General features: G+C 37.8%; 1 protein-coding gene and 1 pseudogene across 1 annotated transcript in view; one reads left to right on the plus strand and one right to left on the minus strand.

The window, feature by feature from the left end:
- The window catches only part of LOC137404726 (uncharacterized), a 111931-nt gene that overhangs the window by 75974 nt on the left and 10103 nt on the right, over positions 1-25854 (minus strand). The window contains 13 exon segments of the mRNA XM_068090957.1: positions 872-957; positions 2470-2605; positions 3222-3379; positions 4404-4598; positions 4849-4957; positions 13521-13662; positions 14034-14208; positions 14520-14534; positions 15406-15545; positions 15928-16085; positions 20149-20292; positions 21528-21639; positions 24131-24237. Coding sequence (XP_067947058.1) covers positions 872-957; positions 2470-2605; positions 3222-3379; positions 4404-4598; positions 4849-4957; positions 13521-13662; positions 14034-14208; positions 14520-14534; positions 15406-15545; positions 15928-16085; positions 20149-20292; positions 21528-21639; positions 24131-24237 — 1677 coding nt within the window.
- LOC137405483 (uncharacterized) lies at positions 6943-13095 on the plus strand (annotated as a pseudogene).

Genomic DNA, 25854 nt, shown 5'->3' on the forward strand with positions numbered 1-25854 from the left:
GATACAGTTGTTGACGTCTAGGGAAATCAATGTGATTAATTTCGGGTCTCACTAAATAATATTCAATGTTAAATACAGCTAAAAACTCTCACTAGAGATTAATAAGTGAGAGTAGCTGGTTAGAGTGGGTTTAATGCTAACAAGTACTTTGTTGATAAATTTGTGATGTACAAAAACTACCGCATTCACTAGGATAACATAATATTCGCCAGTACAGAGACCAGTGAAAAGTGTGAGCTGTCAAATTACAATAAGAAGAAACAATCACTGATATGCAGCATTTTATCTTTATTATATTTCATGAAAAACAATGATTTTTTTACTAAAACTGTTTCAACACCTTGGAATACAAGAAATATGAAATAGCAAGAACAAAGAAATCCTCTCCCAAAAATACAGGCAGATGCGTGTGATTTGTATGAACGGCAAGGCATAGCATTGGCATGCGCGAGCTTGGAGCAGAGAAGGAGAGAGACAACAGCGTGACACCCGCAAAGTTTACCCTAATCATGTAATAGTTCTGCAGGCAGAGGTATGAAAATAAAATAACGGTGGTAAGGCATTTCATCTTTTTTATGCTGGATCTGTATTTGGACTATTACATGCAGTAAGTATGTATGCTAAAATATCTTTTAATATCATCAACTCCAAAAAGAATTTTGACCGAAATTATTGTAGCTTGTAGAAATGGTAAAGAAACATAATGGTACAAAGGTGGTTGCTGGTGCAGTGTGAAGAGATAGCGAGGATGAGAGGTAATAGACACTTTTTGTTGAAAAGAAACAGGCAGGCAGCACAAATAGCTGACATATTAGACTACTCAGCAAAGCTGACGCACAGAGACAAAAAGGCTGAAAAGAAGCAAACGTACTCTTAGTGAGGTGAATTGGTGATACTTCCACTTTCTAAACGCCCACATGGCTAGTTGGTACTCTCTGTCACTCCATGGTGCATCGTCTACAACAAAAGTTCTAATCATTGATGCAACATAATTGTGCACAATCCTTCATTTTTTCGTGACGTCATTTTATTGTTGTCGACCATCTTTATAGACAATTTTATTGCTCGAAACACGAAGTTTTTGCAATGATAATTTGAAGACAATGTTTTTGTTTGCAATTTTTTTAATTATAGTATCAAAACAAAACTTAAAAGTACTAATAAATCAAAGAAAAACAATTGTTTTCTACAAATATGACAGCTTTTTCGTCAACGAGGGCATGTGCAAACGACTTGACGTAAAAAAAACGATGGATAGACTCACAAATTAGTGACACAATTTTCTCGTGGTAAAACCATTCACATTCTGATGAACCAACCATGAAACAGGTATCCACCAGCAAGTAAGCTAAACACTGTCAGTGAAACAGTTATTATGCTATCATGGTGCCTTGTAAAACCAGCTTTAGGTAATCATGAGCTGTCAGATGCTGTGACAGGCCCAAAATGATGATGTATTAGGTACTAATTTCTAGCAATACTTAGTAAACTAAGATATCAATATATTGCTTAGCAAAGAACAGGACAGCATTGTAAAGCTGAAAACTCTGTACACCACACAACAGTGAAGCTCCAAACCAACACACAAAACGTTCATATTCTTAAAACTTTGGCCCCTTTCAGGAATGAGGAAATTGTCAAGAGTCATGCCTTCTATTGTTGTGTAGCTTAGCTATTGTGAGTCAAGTTTTACAAAAAAAAACAGTTTTATTTTTCTAAGCTCATTGTTTTGGAATTGGGAGCATTTCTATTTTACAAGACATTAAACAGAAAGCCTAAAACTGAGACTTTAAAACCAATCAGAAGTTGTAAACACCTAGGCCACCAAAATGCAGACTTACTGTGGATATATATCGGGCGTCTATCCAATTTAGTCAACTAGTGAAAACCTAGGTTCACCACAAGTTAAATGATTTACATGGTAAATCTAGTGAAATATCCAAATGGTGAAATATAAGTTTGTTAAAGCATTCAATCTCAGCAGCGTCAACAGAAAAAAGACGTTAGAGACAGATGTGAAGTCACGTACTTTTCTGTACTAAACTATGTGTGGCATACTATCATATACTACATTTGGCAATTGTGTGACAGTGTGTATGTATATCTCCGAGACAAACAAAACTATTCAGGTATATCTACAAAAGTACTAATCATGGGTAAATTCGTAGAAACAAGTTATCCAGAATACATCAGCTAGGCATAACCATGACTATTTTACTCAAAAACTCTACTTTTAAACTCAACAGCCAAACCAGACCAGTTTTTTGTTCCAAGCTTTGTCATGCATGATTTTGAGTTGAAATAGAAATCAGAAAAACTAACGATGTCCCGAGTTTTTCATGAGAACTCTAAGATGGCTAAAACGACACTGTAAGAACAAACAGTATCAATTCATCACGTCAATATCAGCCAAAATTGAAACTTGGGTTTCTATATAAAGGCTACCATCTCATCATAGGTATGACTCACCTAACAAGTCTTCATTGGATGACCAGTAGTCTGCAGAATTCGATGTCATACCTGCACCTGACATAATGCTCTCAGTCATGATAGTGCTCTGCCTCTCCACCTGTTCTTGCAGAGTGCGTATTTGACACTCATAATCCTAGAAACAAGACGATCTGGGTAAAACAGTTATATAACAAGCGAGTACAATGGTTGTGGTGGTAAAGTGTGAAAATATTGCATAATATAAACTGGTGGCAACCAAAAACACAATAATGTTGTTTTAGATTTAAAAGTTGCGCATAGGATCGGGCGAAACCTTGAATATTAATGACAGTACTACATAAAACATTTATGACTTCAAAAATCAAAACAGTTAAGATCATTAATAACAATAGTATAACATTACTTTACACAAAACAAAAGTGACCATTTTGATAACAAAAAAACTTAACATGAGCTCATCATCATATGAAAAAGTCGATTGTCCACCACAATTACGTTACAATCGCACACAAAAGTTATTTCGATAAGGATAATTTGTTGCTGGTGGGAATTCAAACCAAAGAAAAGTTTCATTGATTGACAATGTACAAGATTGAGGGAGACCTTTGCACATACATAAAAACATGTTATTGTTGCGCATACATGTACTTGTGATAAAATTTGGGGATGGCTTAACAGACTATCACAAAGATCAGTGCCATGTATTTCTTCCCACAGGTAATCAGACAAACAAATAAGTCAAGCAATTATTTGTCCATGCTGCCTCTTACCTGTCGCTGCTTCTCAAACACAAGGTCAGCCTCAACTTTCTCTCTCTTGTATTGCTCTTCAAGAGAGGCTAACTTCTGCTCCATGTCTTTGCGCAAGTCGACCCCTTGCTTTTCAAGTAACTCCCCTTGGGCGAATGACCAGTCCACCATGGACTCACCTATGCAATACAGAAAAGTCTTATAGTAGAAAAAAGATTAATGGAGCTCATGTCTATAAGAAACTAAATTCAAAGATCTAATATACACTTAAATGCACATATGGTGCCAGCTAAGTTTTCCAATATCAAATTTTGATAGGATCAGGAGTCAAACTATGAATTGAGGCCTTTGTCCTTTGAATGCCCCACAACAATTGAAGCTCAACCTATAATTATGCCGACAAAAGCTGATGATGAGATTTGGTTCCCAACTAATATTATCTTTGTTATTAAAATATTACATGTGTGATATGATTATTGTGGCCTACAAAATACTGACAGTATTTATGTTGTACATAGTGCCTTGGTGAAGTATTTGTCTTACCTTAATATTATTTTTGTAAAAATAAACCAAGCAATAGCAATGATCACATATTTTAATTCGATGTCCTATATTCCGTACTCTCTTCTCTAGTAGTATGGCATTTATTAAAAGATCAATTTACTTTACGTATTATTATCTCCCTTAATATACTGTTCAGGGTATAAACTAAGGTAAAATGATTACACATCATTTCTTAGTCTAGATAGAATAAACAGGTCTTTATAACAGGAAACATTGTTTGGAGGGGTAGGTCAAACTATTTGCTTTTCTAAGTCTTTTGCAACAGACTGTTGACACAAACATATTACCAAACTTTTAAGGTTGGTAAGATTCATGTTATCGATAGATAGCAAATGAATTAGGGATAATTACGCTACACTGACTGTCATCAAGTTGAATTTTTTGAATGTTGAGAAGCTATTTGGATGAGACTTGCGAAAAATACCTTAAAAACTTCAAATCAATCAAAAATTGACAGACAAACTTTTAATGTGTCTATCTAATATTTGACCAAAAAACTACTCATTTTGTATGAAATTTTTCAGTTAGGTTTAGATAAAACATCTACTCAACTCGTCAGAAGTCACTCGGTCAGGTTATGATAGATCAGCTAATATATTTGTCTAGAGTCACTCTGTAAGATTTAGATGGAGCACTCACTCATCATTTCAGATGAAGAAGATTTAGCCATAGCCTCCATCCTCAACTTGGCAGCTTGCTCAGGATGGTTGAACCTGAACACATAGTTCTTGCCAAGTATAACCCTGGAGCCAGTACGAAGCTCTGTTTTCTCGCACACAGCTTTGCCATTTATATACACAAGTGAGTCGCCTTCGGGAGTTATGTGGGCGTTTCCTGTGCAAACGTTAACATAAATGTTAATCGTTGCATGAACAAAATGGCAACGCGAAGGAAACACTCACAATTTTGTAGTATGGTTAATAAGCTAGATACCTGAGGAAACCAAATTAAATAGATGTACAGGCACTTGAGAGGAAAAGTGACAATAAGCAAAGGAACATGACTACATGAAGTTGTTGACCACCTGGGAAACCCTCTGGTTAGAATATAAATCAATTGGCTCTACATTGACCTGTAGACTCACCCTCCTTTGAAACATTGAATGTACAGTGATGCTCATTGATATGAGATCCATTTAGAACAATATGAGGAGTACGGCTCTTTCCGCCACTACCAACCACCGTGTCTCCACCCTGCAAAAACAGGCAGTCAAAACATCAACTGAAGACCAGCGATGTTACTGATAAGTCAGACAAAGAAGATGACTGACCAATACGGGCAGCCATTGATAAGCTACCAGTGAAAAAAGAGTTTGCTAGTTGTCAAAACATTATGTGCATGAGAAAATGTTCATACAAACTATACAGAACTTTGATTAGTGTAAACATACAGCTATCTATGATGGATGGACCTATAAACTAAGGACGACTGTAAAGTTTGCAAAAGCACGAAATCTACAAAAATAAACCAGTTCTTAGGATGTATACGTACAGCACTTATTATCGCTTGCCATAAAAAATGACTGTAGAACAACTTGATTGACCTGTTTACAAAGACAATAAAACAGCTGCCTTTTCTCACGAGTCGCCAAACATTTAATGAGTTTTCCAGGCCTTTACACTTGCCATGGTGGTCGTTCAATAAACATTTTTTACTCATTTCACCTATAAACTGTCATCAGACATTATTTCGAAAGAACTACACAAAAGACTGTCTGACACCTGGCTCGATCAAGTCAGTTGCGTGTGTGCCATTGACAAAGAAACATTATTTTAACGATATTACGGACAAGAAACTTATATGTATATTCTGGAGTATGGCAGAGGTATGTTTTGTGTTTACTTGTCTTTTATCTAATATTTCTGGTTATAACATTTGATATCAAGTAATTTACGTAACATTTTCTGCTTCAGACAGCAATTTTGCTTTAAAGATTGTGAATCAATTTGTTTTTTAAAACCTTTCAGGTTTCACGGTCGGTTGGAAATAAAGTCACAGTCAACAAAAGATCTAACCACCGTTGTACTTTGGGAAGTACTCTAAATACAAATATACACACACGCATGATAAATAACTTCTAAAGTTCAAAGAACTTTATAGTGAAACCTTAAGCATACAACATACTGAGGTGTTCACATCATACAATTCTACGGAGCCTAAGTGCTAATCTACGGTCAATAACCTTCATAGAAACTCATCACGGAAGTTATCGAAATACGGAGCCTAAGTGCTATTTATGGACGATAACCCTCATCTAAAGCCACGGAAGTTATTGAATTCAATACTAAGCCTCAAACAAAACGTCTCGAAGTCTGAAGATTGTGTTTTGCTACACAACTGGTGACAATCGACGAACCGAGTTTGCGTTATAAATACGGACATCATCTGTCAACAAATCAAGGATAAGGAACAGACAGTTGATATAGATTTGGTTACGCAATACTTCACTCACGTTAATCATCAGCACTGCAAGACATCATAACACTTCGAGGTCGAAAGCCTGTCGCTTAGAAAGACTAACCCACACAACAAACATTGCTCGTCACTGTTTACAAATAACAAGCCAAGCAAAAGCGTACCTATTAGCCATCAAGCCGCATATCAGATAGTCAGCAACGAGGAAGTCATCACATTGCATCAGTCAGCTAAGTATACGTACTGTGTTGAAAGGTTTGCTTACTCAATCTAACTGACATTTCCTTGCTCAACCTAGTGTGCGCTATAAACACTATTATAGTAAAGTAAATTTGGAGTTGTCACACATTTTGGATTTTTCTTTTGCAAACAGTTGTTATCATAATTTTGTTTAAAAATCAAACTGTGTTGTAAAACTGAACCGCGATCGAGCCAATTTAGCCAGACAGCTTTAGTGGTTTAAATAATTGTACTCATATTAAGATTGTAGCAACAATAAGGGTAAAAAGGCCTAAACAAAATTAATAGCAATTATCAGTGATTTAAATTGGTCATCATGGAAAGCGAAAGCCTTGAGCTAAATTCAAATTCCGATTTGAGCGAAAGTAGAGTAGAGGAAGAGCAGCTACAGTTAGATGAGGTAACTGAATCAAACAACCCTAGAACACAACGAGCGCTCGCAAGGAGTCAAAAACTGACTGAGCGCACTATTTTACAACTAGGCAGTGATTTTATCAATGAAATAAGTAGACAGTCTGAGAGTATGATAGATTTCCTAGACAAGTTCACACAAGCTGTTGAAAATGCCACCCATGTCATTGATATACCTGCTGTTGATGCCTTTGTTCACAACCTTGATTTGAAAGTCAAAGATATAGGCAATTTATATAATAAAATTATTGAAACAAATGAAAATGAGAAGAACCCCACCCATGAACAACTCTTAAATGAATTTCAAGCGGATGTCAAGTCATTCAAAACCCAGATCCAGGAACAGTGCCAAGAAGAGAGTGAAATCCTAGCTGAAGAGAAGGCACTAGAAGATGCTAAAAGGAGAATGGAAGAAGAAATGCGAGCTTACACAGTGAAAAGACAAAATCTCCTGAGAAGGATGGAATCATCATCAGTAAGGGTAAATCGTTTGAGCAGTCCAAGTATCAGGGCTACAGCATCTTCAACTCCAAACACAGACAGATACGAATCGTCCTCAGCACCAAGTGCAATCGATAGCATCAACCTGAGGGTAGCGCAAGCCGAGCAACCACAAGCTCAACAACCACAAGCTCAACAACCACAAGCCGAGCAACCACAAGCCGAGCAACCACAAGCTCAACAACCACAAGCTCAACAACCACAAGCTCAACAACCACAAGCTGAGCAATCACAAGCCCAACAACCACAAGCCGAACAACCACAAACTGAGGAACCGCAAGTTGGAATTGGCACCCGCCACATCCTCAAAGCCTTCACCGACAACCTAGCAGAATCGTTCAATGCCAAAATGAACTCATCGACAGCTAGTGTGTCGAAGCCAAACAGGAAGTCCGTTGGACCACATTTTTTCTGGCGATACCCTCGAATTTGCAGATTGGGAGGTAGATATGGATGCCTTCGTTTTCGAGGAAGGACTAACAGACAGGGAGGCCCTGCGATACCTGAAGAAATTTGTTGCAGGCGAAGCAAAAAAGGCCATAATCGGTTTATTGACATACAGTAGCGATAACTCCTATCAGGAAGCTCGTGAAAAACTGCGAGATCGATACAGTATGGAAGGCGGCATCGCAAGGATACTGTTGAAGAAGCTGGAAAACTGGCCAAACATACGCTCCAGAGACGGAAAGAAGATGAGAGAGTTCGGCGACTTCTTGGATCAAGTCAGAAGAAGCATGAGCTCCACAGAAGGCCTACAGATCCTCAACACTGAGCTATACAACGAACGCATTTGCCAAAAGCTACCCGACAGTGCCAAGTTCTCTTGGACGCAGAGAGTATGTAGAGCTAAGCGAATGAGGACAGGAAATTTGTCATTTTCTGATTTCACAGAGTTTGTTCTCGAGCAAGCGGACTGCTACATGAGCAACATCATGGCATCACAGAGTAAGGATCAAAAGCATGATCAGCCTAAAAGTAAGGGCAGATATGAAGAGAGGACAAACAGAAGGGCTGCATCTTACCAAACTGAACGAACAAGAAGAGAACCATTTTGCTACTTCTGCAACGGCAACGACAAAGGACACTACACAAGGGATTGCAGAAAACTGGCCGAGAAATCACTAAAGGAAAGAAAAGACTTTGTACACAAGAAGGGATTGTGCTTCTCTTGTCTGAACGGTAAACATAGATCAAGCATCTGTAACCGCAAGCAGACATGTTCTAACTGCCATAGAATGCACCCGACTATGTTACATGATCCCGACTGGAAGCCCACAGAAAAATCGGACTCACAACGAAATTCCAGCCAACAACCTACTACCAGCAACCAAGGCAAAGAACAAACAAAAACTAAGACATGCAATTCAACTGGAGTCTACGGACAATCTAGCTTCAGTATGATGGTACCAGTATACGTATCCGCTGGAAACAATGAAAAACTAGTGTATGCCCTCCTCGATACATTGTCCGACATCACCTTCATTGACAAGCAAACCGCAATGGAGATTGGAGCAAGTGGCATCCCCGACACCCTAAACCTAGAAACCATGAACGCCATAAGCCGATCATCTACATTGAGGTATGAAAAACTGCAAATCAGAGGATACCTAACCGATGAAATCTCAACAATTGACGCAGTTGAACGACCAGAAATAAAGTGCCACTCAGACAACATACCGACAGATGAGAAGTGCCGCAAGATACCACATTTAAGATCCCTTGCAAGGCATCTCCCACCAAAGCTGGACATCCCGATCGGACTGATGATAGGTAAAGACAGTCCAGAAATCATCACACCACTCCTGACAAAAAGAGGAGAAGCTGGGGAGACATCAGCTTGTAAGACGATGTTTGGATGGACACTATGCGGTGGTAAACTCAAAACCAAACTGGCAACAAGTTTTAAGACGGACGCCACACTCTTTCCCATAGTGGAACAAGACTTTGAAGACCCTGGAGGTAAGCCCCTGTCACAACAAGACATGCAATTTCTTAAAATCCTTGACGAAGGAATTCACCAAGATCCGGACGGGAGCTACGTCATGCCTCTGCCCTTCAAGTCATCATCAACGCCAATACTGCCAAACAACAGGCATCAAGCAGAGCAGAGACTCGGACTGCTCAAAAACAAACTCTTGAAGGACTCAGCATATGAAGCAGACTATCGAAAATTTATGAACACACTATTCGAAAAGGGATTTGCGGAGGAAGTCCCAGTCTCAGAGATGGTAAGAGAAGATGGTAAGTGCTGGTATATACCACACTTTGGAGTGCTTCATCCAAAGAAAAGGAAATTACGTGTGGTCTTCGACGGGAGTGCAAAATACGCCAACACGTGCCTCAACCATCACCTTCTCACTGGCCCAGATCAGCTCAATGACTTACTTGGTATCTTATGCAGATTTCGCACAGGGATGGTCGCAGTAACGTGTGATGTAGAATCCATGTTTTATAATTTTCGGGTAAGTCAAAATCATAGGAACTTCCTAAGATTCGTATGGTATAGCGATGACTTATCAACAGTGAAAACCTTTCGCATGAGAGTCCATATATTTGGCGCAACCTCTTCGCCTGGGGTAGCCACCTTTGGTCTGAGGCGTCTGGCTGAAGACAACATAGAAATATCTAAAAGTGCGGCAGAATTCCTCAAAGAACTTTTACGTGGACGACGGAATATTCAGCGTAGATGACATCAGAACTGCCAAAGACCTGGTGAATTCAGCGAGGGAAATTTGCTCTAAAGGCAACCTTCGCCTACACAAGTATGTCAGTAATGAGCCCGCAGCTCTTGCCGATTTGCCAGAATCCGAGAAAGAGACGGAAGCTATCTCATTCAACAGCATCATGCCGACACAAAGAACACTTGGAGTTAGTTGGTGTCTACAGAGTGACCAGCTCTGCTTCACCAGCAATATCGACGCAAGACCACTCTCAAGACGCGGTATTCTCTCAACCGTAGCCCAGGTATATGATCCGATTGGTCTGGTTTCACCCTTTACCCTAATGGGAAAGAATGTGCTACAAGATGTCTGTCGCAAAGGACTTGACTGGGATGAACAGATCGATCTAGATACTACTTCGTCATGGGAAGCCTGGACGCGACAACTCGCCACTATTCATGATATTAGAGTTGACCGCTGCATAAAGCCAAAGGATTTTGGAACTATCAAACGAGCCGAACTTCATCACTTTGCGGACGCGAGTGAAGACGGTTATGGCGCATGCTCATACATCCGTCTTATCGATACCACAGATCGCATCCACTGCGCACTTGTCCTCTCAAAGGCTAGAGTGGCCCCCCTGAACCGAACGACCATACCTCGTATGGAGCTTCAAGGTGCGGTGCTAGCTACCAAGCTCCAAGGGAAACTGCATGAGGAACTGAGGATGCCAATAGACGGAGTGTTCTTCTGGACAGACAGCATGATCGTACTGGGCTATATCAGAAATGAAACATCAAGATTTTCTCCATTTGTAGCAAACAGAGCAACCCAAATTAGACACAGAACAAAGCCGGCACAATGGAACCACGTTCCTGGAATAGTCAATCCAGCTGATATGGCCTCCAGAGGCGCAACCATACATCAACTGACAAACTCTCACTGGTTTTGTGGCCCAGACTTCCTATGGAAGGAAAATCTTGACGACATCTTGCTCAATCAACCTACGCGCTTCAATGTTGCTGCATCAGATCCAGAACTGAGGAAAACTATTAGGGTAGATATGAACCAGGTTACCTACCCCATCAAAGTCGAAAACTTCTCAAAGTGGGACAATCTCATCAGGGCAACAGCACAACTACGTGCAGTCGCTAAACGAGCCAAGGACAAGCTGAAGCCAATCTGGAAACTTGAAAAAATGTCTAGAGAACATTCTCAAGATGCAGAGGCTCTTCTCATCAGGCTTGATCAACAAAAGTACTTCCATTCAGAAATACTGGACATCCAAGCACACGGAAAGGTAAGCAAGGGAAGTCGTCTCAGACAGCTGTCACCATACTTAGACGATCTAGGAATCCTAAGGATAGGCAGTAGAGCAAAATCCTCAACTATTCTCACAGACAAAGAGCTACGACCCGCAATCATACATAAGCGCAGTCACCTAGCCACAGTACTGATCAGACACTTCCACGAGAAGGTCCACCATCAAGGGAGGATCTTTACACAGTCTGCAATCAGACAATCGGGTTTCTACATTATAGGTGCACAAGGCCTCATCAAATTATTACTCAGAACCTGCGTAGGCTGCAAACGCCTAAGAGGTGCCCCCTTGCGTCAACAGATGGGATCCTTACCCAAAGAAAGAGTGGAACATAGCCCTCCATTCACCCATGTAGGGGTAGATACATTTGGACACTTCCTCGTCAAAGAAGGCAGGAAGGAGATGAAGCGCTGGTGTATCATCTTTACCTGTATGTATTCCAGAGCGATCCACATCGAAGTCGCAAGTGACTTATCCACAGAGAGTTTCCTACAAGCGCTAAGGTGTCTTGAAAGCATACGAGGACCTGTAGTTACAATTTTCTCCGATAACGGAACCAATTTCATGGGTTCTAAGACTATGCTTCAATTAAGAATAACTTTCAAGACAAACACTCCCGGTGCTAGCCACCAGGGCGGCGTATGGGAACGGGGAATAAGAATGATTAGGAATGTATTCAACCAAATGAAAGGCAGGTTTTCCGCGAGGATGGACACCGCCGGACTACGGACCGCCATGTACGAAATCTGCAGCATAATCAATGGGAAACCACTGACCTGTTCAAATCTGAACAATCCCGATGAAGGAGTTATAACCCCACATCATCTGATCACCATGAAGCCTGTGTCAGTACCTACACATCAGGAGATAGGTGAAGTGCCAGACGGCGAGGTATACGGAAAAAACATGTTTGAAAAGACGCAACGTTTCGCCGATGAGTTCTGGCGCCACTGGCAGGACTACCTGACAAAGGTAGAGACCCGACAAAAATGGAGAAATCCATGCCAAAACCTTAAGGTGGGAGACGTTGTCGCAGTTGTTGATGAAAACACTTGGCGTAGTCAGTGGAAGGTGGGAGCCGTCGACTCCGTGAATACAGGTAGAGATGGGTTGGTCAGATCCGCTACTGTCAGAATCTCAAACCCAGAACAGATAACGCGTTCCGGCAAGCGGAAAGGGGAACCTAACATGCTTTACAGACCCATACAGAAACTACTGCTATTGGTTAGCATAAACTCCAAGTACTAACGTGCAGTGTTCTTAACCAAACGTATGTTATTCTCTTCCTGCATAAATATTATCATAGTAGTACCAAATATCAATTATTTAGGTATACACGAATACACTCAGTACAATTACATTATACTAGATTTAGATTTGTTAACTTCAGATAGAACTAGTAAATTTTTTAGAAAAATTTAGGTGGGAGAGTGTAAAGTTTGCAAAAGCACGAAATCTACAAAAATAAACCAGTTCTTAGGATGTATACGTACAGCACTTATTATCGCTTGCCATAAAAAATGACTGTAGAACAACTTGATTGACCTGTTTACAAAGACAATAAAACAGCTGCCTTTTCTCACGAGTCGCCAAACATTTAATGAGTTTTCCAGGCCTTTACACTTGCCATGGTGGTCGTTCAATAAACATTTTTTACTCATTTCACCTATAAACTGTCATCAGACATTATTTCGAAAGAACTACACAAAAGACTGTCTGACACCTGGCTCGATCAAGTCAGTTGCGTGTGTGCCATTGACAAAGAAACATTATTTTAACGATATTACGGACAAGAAACTTATATGTATATTCTGGAGTATGGCAGAGGTATGTTTTGTGTTTACTTGTCTTTTATCTAATATTTCTGGTTATAACATTTGATATCAAGTAATTTACGTAACATTTTCTGCTTCAGACAGCAATTTTGCTTTAAAGATTGTGAATCAATTTGTTTTTTAAAACCTTTCAGGTTTCACGGTCGGTTGGAAATAAAGTCACAGTCAACAAAAGATCTAACCACCGTTGTACTTTGGGAAGTACTCTAAATACAAATATACACACACGCATGATAAATAACTTCTAAAGTTCAAAGAACTTTATAACGACCATACATACCATTTACTATTCTGTGAAGTATCAGACATAATACTGTTAGAGTCCCCAGTTATGCACCAATCACTACGTATATGCTGCAGCGTAAAAACATACCTTCAGATAGTAGAGGAGACATTCTGACATGAGCGGATCTTCACAAAGGTTCACAAGGTGAGGGGTATTTTTGGGAGAGAATAATCCAAGAGTATCACCATCTTCCCCTAAGGCCACACCCATTTCACTCAGTATTTCTTCCCTGCACAGAATAAAACATGTAATGAACAGATCCAAGATTATCAGACTCATGTTGATACATGTGAGAGAAGTTCACCCCAGTTCTACAATGATAGGAAGTTACTCAGACAATCATTCTAAATGTGGAACAAGTTGTTCACAATTTCTGAACATGGACTACTCTAGATGTATAACTCGAACAGATGATCCTAGCAGTTGCTGCTCCAATCAAATTATGAAAAGGCATTTTATTCATTACCTGATATTTACAACCATAATAACTGATTGTCAGCAAACTGAATGCTCACTGGTGTGAATATTTGTAAGAAAAGAAGGACTTGGTGAGTTTTGTGTTGCAACTAAACACTAAAATGTTGACCTGTGCTGCCTTACCGCTGTTGTTGGATGATGGCTGTCTTTTTAAGCTTCTCTTCCCAGGGTTCATTCAACTCCTCAATAAGCTTCTCATTCATCTTCAGCCTTTCGATGGCATCGAGCTCATCATCCAGGTTTGTAGAAGAATGGCGCCGCCGCCGAAACTCTTTTGCATTTGGAATGCCAGTCAGACCTGAGGGAAACCAAACAATGCTGACCACACAATTGTCTGGAAAAACCTTGCAATCGCATAATACATCACATTTAACCTAAACCTGGCATGTTCACATCACCAAATACATGGTAATGAAACAGATGTACAAGTCATTATCAACAGTTTGTTTTCTAGCATTAGTTAGCCATTAAATAAACTAATAACACTGTAAGAAGAGTTAACCAGCAGATAAACTGGTAATACTACAAGGAGCAGGAAACATACTGGGTTTATGAAACTCTAAGATAATGTATCTGTGGACGTGATGAGTGAGTTAATCATTGGTTTACGTGTCAACAATTATTCTTTGCTTGTAACACTACTCAAACTATAAACAATGTCAGTGAGCAAATACCAACATCTGTATAACTTATACTTGTAAATACAAGAAAGAATAAAAAGTCAAAGGCTCAAATTCTAATGAATATTGCATTTGATTTTACAACAAAAGAAAAAAGTCAAAGCCGCACAAAGCAGGTAAGTCTAATCAGAGAGCTTTTTCGAGTGCCACACGGCTAGACTAACACATGGATCACATATATTAAAGCCCAAACCACACATTGAAATGATAAGCTAGGGTTGCTAACCTAAAAGCTGAAACAAATATACATATATCTATGAAAATGTACCTGCACTTGTCTGCTGCACTACAGGCTCTAGTAATGTAATGCATATAATCAGGCATGAGAAGACAAATCACTTTTACCTGCATGCTGATTGCTGAATCAACATAGGCATTAAATGATATGATAGCTGTGTAGCTTATACACTGAGTACACTACCCACTACATACTCATTCTACCTATATAGAATTGAAAGAACAACTCATCATGAGATAGAATCAAATAGTCGATGGGGATAAGAAAATGTGACAGGAGAAGCGGGTGATAGAGGATATGGTGAACATGAGACTAGGTAAGAACATCTGATAACTAAGCTAGGTATTAGCACAGAAAACAGATTCAAAATGAAAGTTATATTAAAAAAAGAAAATCACATGGACGCCATATCCTCATTTTGATTGAAAGCACAGCCGATATAAATACTTCCAGCCACCTGGCTAATAACAAACCTGACCTACCTCTGGTTTACACCAAACACTAGAACATGGCCGATTCTCAACCCTGCCCACCACCAAACCCTACCAACCTCCAGCTAACACCAAATACTACCCACCTGGCCCGATTTCGATGCCTTCCAACTTGAGAAGATCCCTCAACCTCTTTACTTCATCCTGAAGTTCCCTGATAAGTTTAGCATTCGGATCCTCATTGACCACAGCCTTGCAGACAATTTGCTTTGCTCTGTCCGCATACCTGAAACAAACCTAGATAATTGGTGACACGTTTTTCCAACAGAAAACATAAACCTAAACCCAGAAAAATGGTATAGAGGTGAGAGCACATATTTAAGTGTCTATGCAAAATACAACATCAATGATGACCTCGACCCTTTCTCGGTATAACATAATAGGAAATTGCAGCATACAGTCTTTACGAGACAAAATAGCACTACTGATGTACTTCTCTGAAGAACAGAAAAAAATCTATACTGAAGTATCACAGAGTGGACAGCGCAGATAACTCCCACTATTTACAAAAAGAATTGTCGAGTCAAGGCTTGTAGGACGAGTGAAAAATGTGAGAAGATATTTATTCAAAGCACTAACTAGGTAAGAAGTGCAGCAAAAACCCCTACCTGAGGGTGGAGAGAGTCTCGTCAAAGTTAACATCGGCAGGTGATATGGCAGCTATCATGGCTGTCTTAGAATTACCTCCAAGGTTCTCCTTGAGTAACCACGTTAGCGCTGAGTCCCTATAAGGAATGTATTCTCCCTTTTTCTTCTTTGCCTTTCCCTGTGAATATAAATACATATTATCTGTTGGCCATGATCATAGGAGTGTTTTCATAGAAGATAACAGTAAAATAAATCAAAACATAAAGTAAATACAATTGTCAAGTGCTCATAGAATGATTCCAAAGGTTTTCATGGAACAAACTAACGTTACTCTGTAATCTTACACGGTTCATCAGAGCAAAACCCTACATTTAGCATAATAAGGTGCATGATTAGGATGAAACTACTAGCAAAATATCAATATAAAAATGTTGATGTATCTGATGAGGATCCATAACATAAATGTAGAAACCTCAACACAAGTACAGTTTTGTCCAGTCCTTAAAATCGTTAATAGCAATACAATTAAATGAAATTTAAATCTTCAATCTTTAATCCTATGCCAATATATAGGATCTGAGGAATACACTGTACGTTTTATTGGTATTTTGGCGGGTACTGTTGGAAACGTAGATATGGGAGCTAAAAATGTTCCACGATAAAAATATTGTAAACTTTATATAGACAGTGCACCCTCAGGATACGATTTTGGTCTGTTTGAGGGTTGGTGCCGTATGGTGAAAAATAATATCTAGGGGTACAGAAACCATGGTAATTATATAATTCAATCATTACCTGGTGAAAACCGTCAAATTTTTATATAAGTGCTCTACATATTGAAAATTAGTAACAAAATAGTATGTTAACTTTAGCATTGACAGTTACCTACAATAATTTTATTGTATATAGTGCATTTATTGGTTATGATCTGCATTAAAATTTATTGTTGCAAAGCGCTGTATAGTGCGTACCGTAGACAGTTCTTACCTTCAAGACAGAGGTACAAATAAAAGTTTTAAAGAAGTTTAGATTACTAAACACAAAATTAAAGCTAAGTTTTGAAATTATGAATTTTTATCGATTCTATTGAATTTACACTTTGTATCGCTGAAACTTTATTACCTATTAGTTTCCAGCTTCGGTTTTAACACAATTTTAGCCGGTCTCATTAAAAACTTTTTCAATTTCATTCGACAAAAAAGTCTGAACAATAATGTTTTTGTAACTAAGTGGATTTTTGTTAGCAGGTCAATGGAAGTTGTCTGACCACTGAATCTATCTTTTGTAAGGGATCGCAACTCCGATTTTGTTACCGGTTATCACTACAATAATCTAAATTACTTTTATATCTATATATATATATATATATATATATATATACTTGTATCATCTGAATTATTTTTATACTGATCGGACAAAAGACTAAAAAACAGGAAAAATAATGTCCTTGTCTGTTTGTCAATGTCAATGTCCCTGGCTGTCCTTGTCAATGTTTGTCAATACTGACAAACATTGACAAGGACAGCCAGGGTTCAAAGAGCTAAGTATGCTGCTTTTTATCACATAATGAGACAAACAGAGATGATTTACATTAGATCTATGGTAATGATTTGGTTTTTGCTGCATTAAAAACCTTCCTGTAACACTTACAGCTGCTGAACATAGCAAAGAACGAAATAGTAACTAAAAAACTCAAAAAACTAATAAAGCATGCTATAAACTAATGGCACATCATACACTTGCAAATAGTGAATGACAAGCAAGACAGAGATTTACACCATGTAAACAAATCCTCGATTGGCTGAAGAACTCAAACATGGGTGCTAAAGTGTTGATTGTTTATCCCGATTTCTCCGCCTTCCAGACGTGCTCACTTACAAAATAAAATAAACAATTTTAAAAACCAAAATCTCATTTCCTACTCATGAACAACTGACCCATTGTACTTGAATCATTCACAATTGTGACTGGCCCTTAAAACTCTCCTATTTGCTAGTACAGAGAGAGTGCAAAAGCAAGTAAGACAACAACTCCAATATAATCATTCACACTATTTAATGACTATATATAATGTCCAGGTCAAACTATGGAAATTAATTTAAACTGAGCTGCTGAGCAAGCAAAGTACAAGCAATGCAGGTGATACAACAAAAATCTTAATATATAAAAATGTGACGCAACAACAACAGTCGTACCATAGCAAGTGCGACGCAACATCAACAATCTCACCGAAGCAATTATGACGCAACAACAAAAACTCGCCATAGCAAGTGTGCCGCAGCAACAACAATCTTACCACAGTAGAGCCCGGATGGGAAGACTAAAAAATGAAACACATTACTTTTATTTGATAGCGTGAAAATGCATTACATAGCTAACAACAATATGGCAAGCGCTGCGCATGAATGACACAAAAACAGCTTTTTTATAATTGCTATTAAATCTTTCATGACGCGTTTATTTCTCAAGAGTAATATAAGATTGTAAATCATAAACCAAAGAGGTTCTGTGTGAGCTTCTATTGAGTTTACTTTCTATGTGAAACTGGACCATTAAATCAAATACATATTTATATGGCTGTGATGGATGTCTTTCCATTTTCATCAACAAACATAAGTCAATGTTCATAATGCAAATATATACAAAATAACACAGCGAAAGATTGTATTTGTATGCTAAGTTGTTGTTCTTGTAGGCTAGGTGATCAGGTTTAACATTGAAGCCTCGAGGTACCAAATTTATTATTTATTTATTATGAAAAGACATCCAAAGAAGTTTTAAAGATGAGCTTACAAAAAATTTAGTTGATTTTATCAAAAAGTACTGTTATTTTTTTCCTGACAGTTGTGATCGTTTTTGATGTTCGTAGTGGTATGATTATCAGGATTTTTTCAAAATTAAAACTGATAAAACTTGATTGGGGTTAAAATGGTCAGATCCAGTAAGAGCAGATTATGACGTCTATAGTTACAAAGATACCAACAGAATAGAGACACATACCACTGAAATTTCAAAATAATTTTTTGATATCAACTATAGCGATGATAACTAGTGACATCATTTGCACGTACTTTTTTCTGAGTGTTTCGATCGTGATAAAATATTAGCAATATTAACCTTGAAACACTTTGGCTGTTGAATCACCTCAAACGCCAAAAATAATTGCAACTGATAGAAAATTATTGATATTTTCCGATAAATCTACAAAAAAGTTTGTGCAAGTCCATCCCTAAACCTTTTGGCTAAAAGCCAAAAGGTTTAGGGATTAAAAGGTTTCTGGGTAAAAGCCCCGCAAAAACAACTGCAACTCGTGTAATTTGTTTTTGAAAATTCAATAAAATCAGTATTCCATAAACATACTTAGCTCAAACTAAAATTTATTTCTATTAACAAAATCTTTTGTACATAACCATTCATTCACATATGTACTACTAGAAAAAATCTACGACTATTTGTATTTGTCCATGTATAAAATGCTTGGAAGCATTCCTTTCGGTAGAGTCCATCGCTACAGGGTAGCCGTGCGAGCTACTATAACGATCAATTTTCTCTGTATATTAAAAAGTCTCAAGATTTTACATCACTTCAATCATCTAAATTATTTTTATCCTGATCAGACAAAAGATCACTAACGATCGAAGGATAAAATAAATTTTTATTTTGCCATTTTGAATGTCGGGCCGTATTTTGACTGTTTTTTCCAACTTCCATTTTTTAACAGAGTAATGATATCTTTACCATTTAACAGAAGGCAACCCCTCTCAGATAATCGTTTCATATTGTAATTCATCAACTAATATCTTGTTGATGAGATTTAAAATTTACTAGCGTTTACATGCTTTGTTTAATGTTAATAGGCAATAGCTTTATAAACATCTACCAAAAGTTACATAAAAGTCGTTACCCCACGCATACGATAAATGACATTTGGTTGTTTCCCCAGCCAGAGGGTTTTAAGCATTCCTGAAAGTTACTAGAGGCAGAGAGTTTAGTGTTTAAACTACATTGATTTTTCAGCCCGTTGGCAGGCGATGAGCCACACCCAGCTCACTGCCCGCCAACTGAGCTTTTCACCTCAACTACCCAAGTTATTGTGCACATGGAGCCTCATGAGTGATATTCATAGTGCTTTTTGCAGTTGCCTGGCGTTGAAAGGTCCTTTCTACCGATTTAGCTAAGTAAAGAAAGTAACCTAGCAGAGTTTGGTGAAGTCTAAACAAATATAATTACCAGCTACTAACCAGTTCTGCCAGTGCTGATATGACCTTGCCAAGAGTCGTGAGTGACTTGTTGATGTTAGCACCTTCCTTCAGTCTTTTACCCTCGGCACCAGTGGAGTTGGCTCGCTCGCTGCCAGCGAGGTCAACCAAGCTGATCTTGCTGACCTGTAAAAGGTAAAGACTACGCATATGGCAGAGCAAAGTCATAAACAGGTGAGAAGGGAACATTTTAATACTTATGCAAATTGTTGCTCAGATAAATTTGTCGACTTTTTATGGACTATAAGAGAAGAATTTCAGGTAATGAGTCAAATTTATTGCTGATGGCTAGATCAAAACAGAACTTAACACATAAGAAGTTACACTTTCAAAGGGAAAAAAACTCCAATTATTATTGACTCAACGCTACACAAAATGATTTAGTGGAAAACGCTGAAAATGTCAGTTTCCTTAGACCAACAACCAAATCAACCAGCCAGTAGCGGCACAAAGTTTATCAGTAGTACTATCAAGATGGAACTTGGAGAGCAGAAACAACTCATACACCATCAACATATGGTTAACTATAGTCATTTTATGCTACCGATAATTTGTTGAAAGTCCAAACTTGACTCATGTTTGAAATCATTTCTAACACATGGCACTAGCAACTTTTAGCAGCATCACAGTTTCGCTAAAAAAGTGAAAAAATAGAAATTATCATAAAAATAAACCAGAAGATCGACATAACACATAATCTTTAGCAAAAGCTTAGCAGCAAACTGTTACATAATTAAAACTGATGATGAAATGACGAATCACATTATAATTGCATTAACACATTCAACTAAAAATCGCAAAACACAACTTACAAAATTTTGTTTTTAAGTTGCAACCAATCACAAGTAAACCAACTAGCTTATTTTGATTCGGACATCGTCTTAGGTATGTTACATATGCTATAGTTTGTTATATGAATTCTGACAAGCTGAATAGCCTGTATAACAAACTTTCAGGCTAAATATGTGACTAATTATCCATCAGCATTCAAATACACTTGATAAAAATAGTGAGGTGTCTATAAATAGTGAGGCATCTATAAATAGGCTACTTTAAAGGTTGACTTGCAACAAAATTCACATTACAGTTATTTGGTATCATAAGATTCACCATGTCTTACTCTGTTGTGTTGTAGGTGCCAAATATGTGGAAATGTGATTACAAGCTCTTAAAAGCTCAAAGCATATTTTATTAAGCATGGGTTAACTCATCTTTGAAATACATTTTAAAGCTTAAGTGCTTTTACACATTGCATTCAATTTTGCGCGCATCAAATTCATTCACCCTCTTAGCATCAATGAACAAACTGTGTGACCAAATTAAAGTGACTCCTTAAAACCTCTCTGAAGTGTGTGTCTCACCTTTTCACCGATAAGACTCGTAGCGTGGTCCTTTCTTTTCTGTGTGAAGACAATTGTGAAAACTGCATGAGACCTGCTGCTCGTCTCGTTCATACTTGTCGCTGCCACAGTTCTACAAACAAACTCTCCATACGATAAAACAGAAGGCAGCAAAGTTTTAGAGAAGACCAGTGGAGGTGGTGTGTGGGAATAGTGGGCGGTTAGAATAAAACTTCAGGAGAATACAAATCTCAATTGAAGCAACTAAAGTTTGAAATGAGCTGCCATACCATTCTTAACCAAACACTGTAGATTCACTATGTTTCCATGATGCGCAGTACTGCGATGCAGCCCCTTCCGAAGTCGAGGGAATTGTACGTTTCCATGCTGCGCAGTGGTTTTCAGCAAATTAGCCAGAAAAGAAAAATTGTATAAATCGAATCGCCTGATGGAGAAATAGAATCGATCATGGATACGGAACATCAGAAACAGTCTTATTATAATTCTGTCGTCATTATACTTTTATTTACAATACAAATTCACAAGGTTTTACAAACCTTAACACAATTTTGACAAAGTAATGTATTTTTAATAAGTATTTTTAAGTAATACACTATTTAAACGTTACTTTAGGATTTGCCACCTATTTTCGAAAAGTGTTGGCATCGATAACAAAGTCTAGAAAAGTAATCACCTCATCATCCTCGTGGGTGCAGACCATAATTAAATTTACGTGAAGGAAGGTCGGAAGAATAGAAAAAAAACAAGATTAGCGGGATAACTTTTGTACTAGTTCATGGCCCTCGATGAATCGGCCTCCACAGCAAGAGAGCTACGCGCAGCCACTGCTCAATGTCGTTTCCTTGCAGCGAATTTGCACTGGCTTCGCACTGATCAGTGCGCAGTGATTTCAGTGCGAAGATGCCGTTTCCATGATTCGGAGAGAGCACAACTCCAAAGTACTGCGCATCATGGAAACATAATGATTAATACTTGCCAAAATATTTATTGCTCTAAGGTAGTGTAGTTTTGTTTACAACTTTTTTTACTAAACTTTTAGGCTCGACTGAAACGACAAAAAAAAATGTAAAGAAATACATTTGCTAAAATGCGTTGACCAATAAAACGCGAGATCATTTACGCGAGCAGGATTTTACGCTCGAGCTGCTTCATCCAACCAAGGCTTCTAGCATCCAAAGCACCACTCCTACTGCTACTTTGCTGTGATGATGGCCTTGCAAGAAAAAAAAGGAGCTGTAATAATGAGAGTAGGAAAGCTACAGAGTCAAATGCAGTATTACACAGATCTTTAAAACATTGGCAAGACAGCTTGCAATAAAACTAAGCAAAAATTTTTTGCTACTACCGTATTCAAGGGTCAAGGTTAGCATAAAAAGATAACTTTCAACAATACTCCAACTCGTGACATTCCGGTTGGTACACCGACCAACCAATACATAATTTAAGGCAATGCACTAATCGATTGCCTTAAAGTATTTATGAACAATTACACAGCTATACCTGTTCTTTGCTTTGTTAACACATCTAACTATTTATCACGACTAACTACAGTATATCATAATGGAAGTTGTATATATAACACAATGCCTTCATCATTTTTTCTGACAAGTGCAGCGTGATACATAGGTTACTATTCAAATTGAATTTAAGAACTTGTCCAGACTTGACATCTTACGGTATACAAATTTTTTTACGTATTATGAAACAAAAACTTCACATATATTCACACAAGCTACTGGTAATACGCATCTTGACTAATGACAGTCAGCTGTGACTCCTCGGCTAGGTCCGACTACTTATGAACATATTACATATTTCCACCCAAATTATTGAAAGTTGCATGTAAAGATATTTATTAACCATCAGAGATTGACGAACGTCAGCAATGTACATGTACAGCTTGTAATATTTGCTCATAACTACAGCTCGTAGTCGACTTCCTTATCATAAAGTTGCCAACTTATGTAACTAATCAAATCAAAAATGAAAACCCTCAAGACTATTCAACCAACATCGGGTACATGAGAGTGCTCAGTAAATGAGTCTGTTTGCTATTACAAAAACAATAATCAGATTATCCCCTTTATTTCATTATTTAATGCCACCTAATTACTATGTACTAGCTAAGTCAATGCCAATGCAAACATTTTCGCTAACTTTATTCAAAATCGATGCAAAGCACACTCTTACTGAACAATGCATCATCCTCCAAAGTACTCCATTGAAAATAAAATACTATCATCTACATCTGTTCACACGGGAACAAACCAAAACAGCCACATCTGTGATGAGTTTCAGCGAGCAAACATATCAAGCTGAACTCTTAAAAGTGACACAAATCCTTTGTTAATCTTCTTGTCATTATGGCTATTTGTTTGAAATACTTGACTTATAATTAAATTTAGACGGATAATGCTATAAAACACAGAAACTCTTTGCTGGTTGGCTATTTCATAGCATGCGCTGTAGTACTAGAACAATATAACAATTACCCTCAATTCAAGTAAACAGGTTGGATACATGCTGAGCTCTATAGCAGTTGGCTTACTGCAATAATTACAAACATTGCGCTTCCAATGCAGTTGTTACAGGAGTCGCCTTACCTTGACTTGTTTCCCTCATCTATTATGTTACTGATGTCAGCGAAGTTCTGCACTGCCAGTTTGGATAAGTCCTCTACATAAGGGCCAAGCAACGGGTGCTCTCTCACCTGCAACATTGATAATTGTAACGCAAATCTGCTAGTATCACTATAGGAACAGAAAGGCTCTCAGAAGTCTGCTATCAAGAAGGTCAGCTATTGCTAGCACGCAGATACCCTCTTATTTGCTAGTAAAACATCAAGTTGAAAACATTTTCAATAATTATACATTAATTTGATCAAAGTCTATGTGAGAAAATGATTGTTTACAACTTTACCTATTATCAGTAAAACTACTATTAGAGTGATTAATGGGAGATTATCAATAGGAAGTGTATGAAATGCTACAATGTAAAAAGAGTAAGCAAATCCAATCCTGAGGTGAATTCACAGTAGACACCCCTATAATGTACACCTCCTGTAACGTATACCTCCCATAACATAGATTTAAGCAAAGTTTTTGTTTCATACTACGTAAAATATTCCATATAACGTATGGTGTCAAGTCTGGGTAAATTCTTAAATTCAATTTGAATGGTAGTAACCTATGTATCATGTCGTACTTGCCAGAAAAAGCGATGAAGCCATAGTGTTAGCCTATATATACAACTTCCATGACAATATAGTTTGTCATGATATATCGTCAGATGTGTCAACAAAACAAAGAACAGGTGTAGCTGTGCATTTGTTCATAAATACTTTAAGGCAATCAACCAGTGCAGGTATTCTGGTTGGTCGGTCTACCAACCAGAATACCACGAGTTGGAGTATTGTTGAAAGTAATCTCTTATGCTAACCTTGACCACTGAATACAGAAGTAACGATACATTGTTTTGCTTTATTGTAGACATATGAAATATTTGTTATTAGTTTTTTCTTTGCAGAAAAGACTTTGATGTCTAGAAAAAGTAATCAAATCGTTGTAAATGAACGTTGGAGATATGCGCTCCCAATCTACTTTTGTAAAATTACAGCAACCATGGTCTATAAAAAACTGAAATTGATCGGAAAAAAAGAAAATTTGTCAATGCAAACCAATATTACGGCAGTTACGGTATAGTCCACATATTGAAAAGTTCTGCTTAGTTTTTTCCTTTTGCATGGATAAAAGGTTGATTTTGTAAAATTTTTAGAAAGAATAAGACTACTTATAAGTATATTACTGTTTGTATAACCATAACGTTAATTCCTTACAATGTAAACGTTCCTAGAATGGACTATTACATTGCAGGAGTATTTACTATACTACACACCTAATCGAGTTTTGAGGCAAATATATAAAAGTTGACAAACCTGAACTAACAAAAAAGTAGTGCCACATATTTCAAAAGATAAGACGATGGTATTATGTGGGTAGTCTCAGATGAGACTATCCACATAATGACATAACGGCTGCAATATTCAGCTAACTGATGATTAAAAATTTTCTTAACATTGAATGGAAAAGAGATATGACCAAGGTTTGGTGTTGGCAAAATATTTATCAAAAGGTGATATCATATATATCACCTTTTTTAAATGATGAAGCCCATTAAGTGGTCTGTTGCAAATAATTACAACTTTCTATTTTGTTTCGATAATTTTTTCAAAATTTCCCATTAAATTGTGGTAAATGTGTAACATGCCTAATAAGCAGCAAAATTATTTTCGTGATGAAACCGGAGCAAAATGAGCAACAAGTCTGCC

This window comes from Watersipora subatra, chromosome 9, assembly GCF_963576615.1.
Source record: "Watersipora subatra chromosome 9, tzWatSuba1.1, whole genome shotgun sequence".
In the NCBI taxonomy this organism is placed as follows: Eukaryota; Metazoa; Bryozoa; class Gymnolaemata; order Cheilostomatida; family Watersiporidae; genus Watersipora; species Watersipora subatra.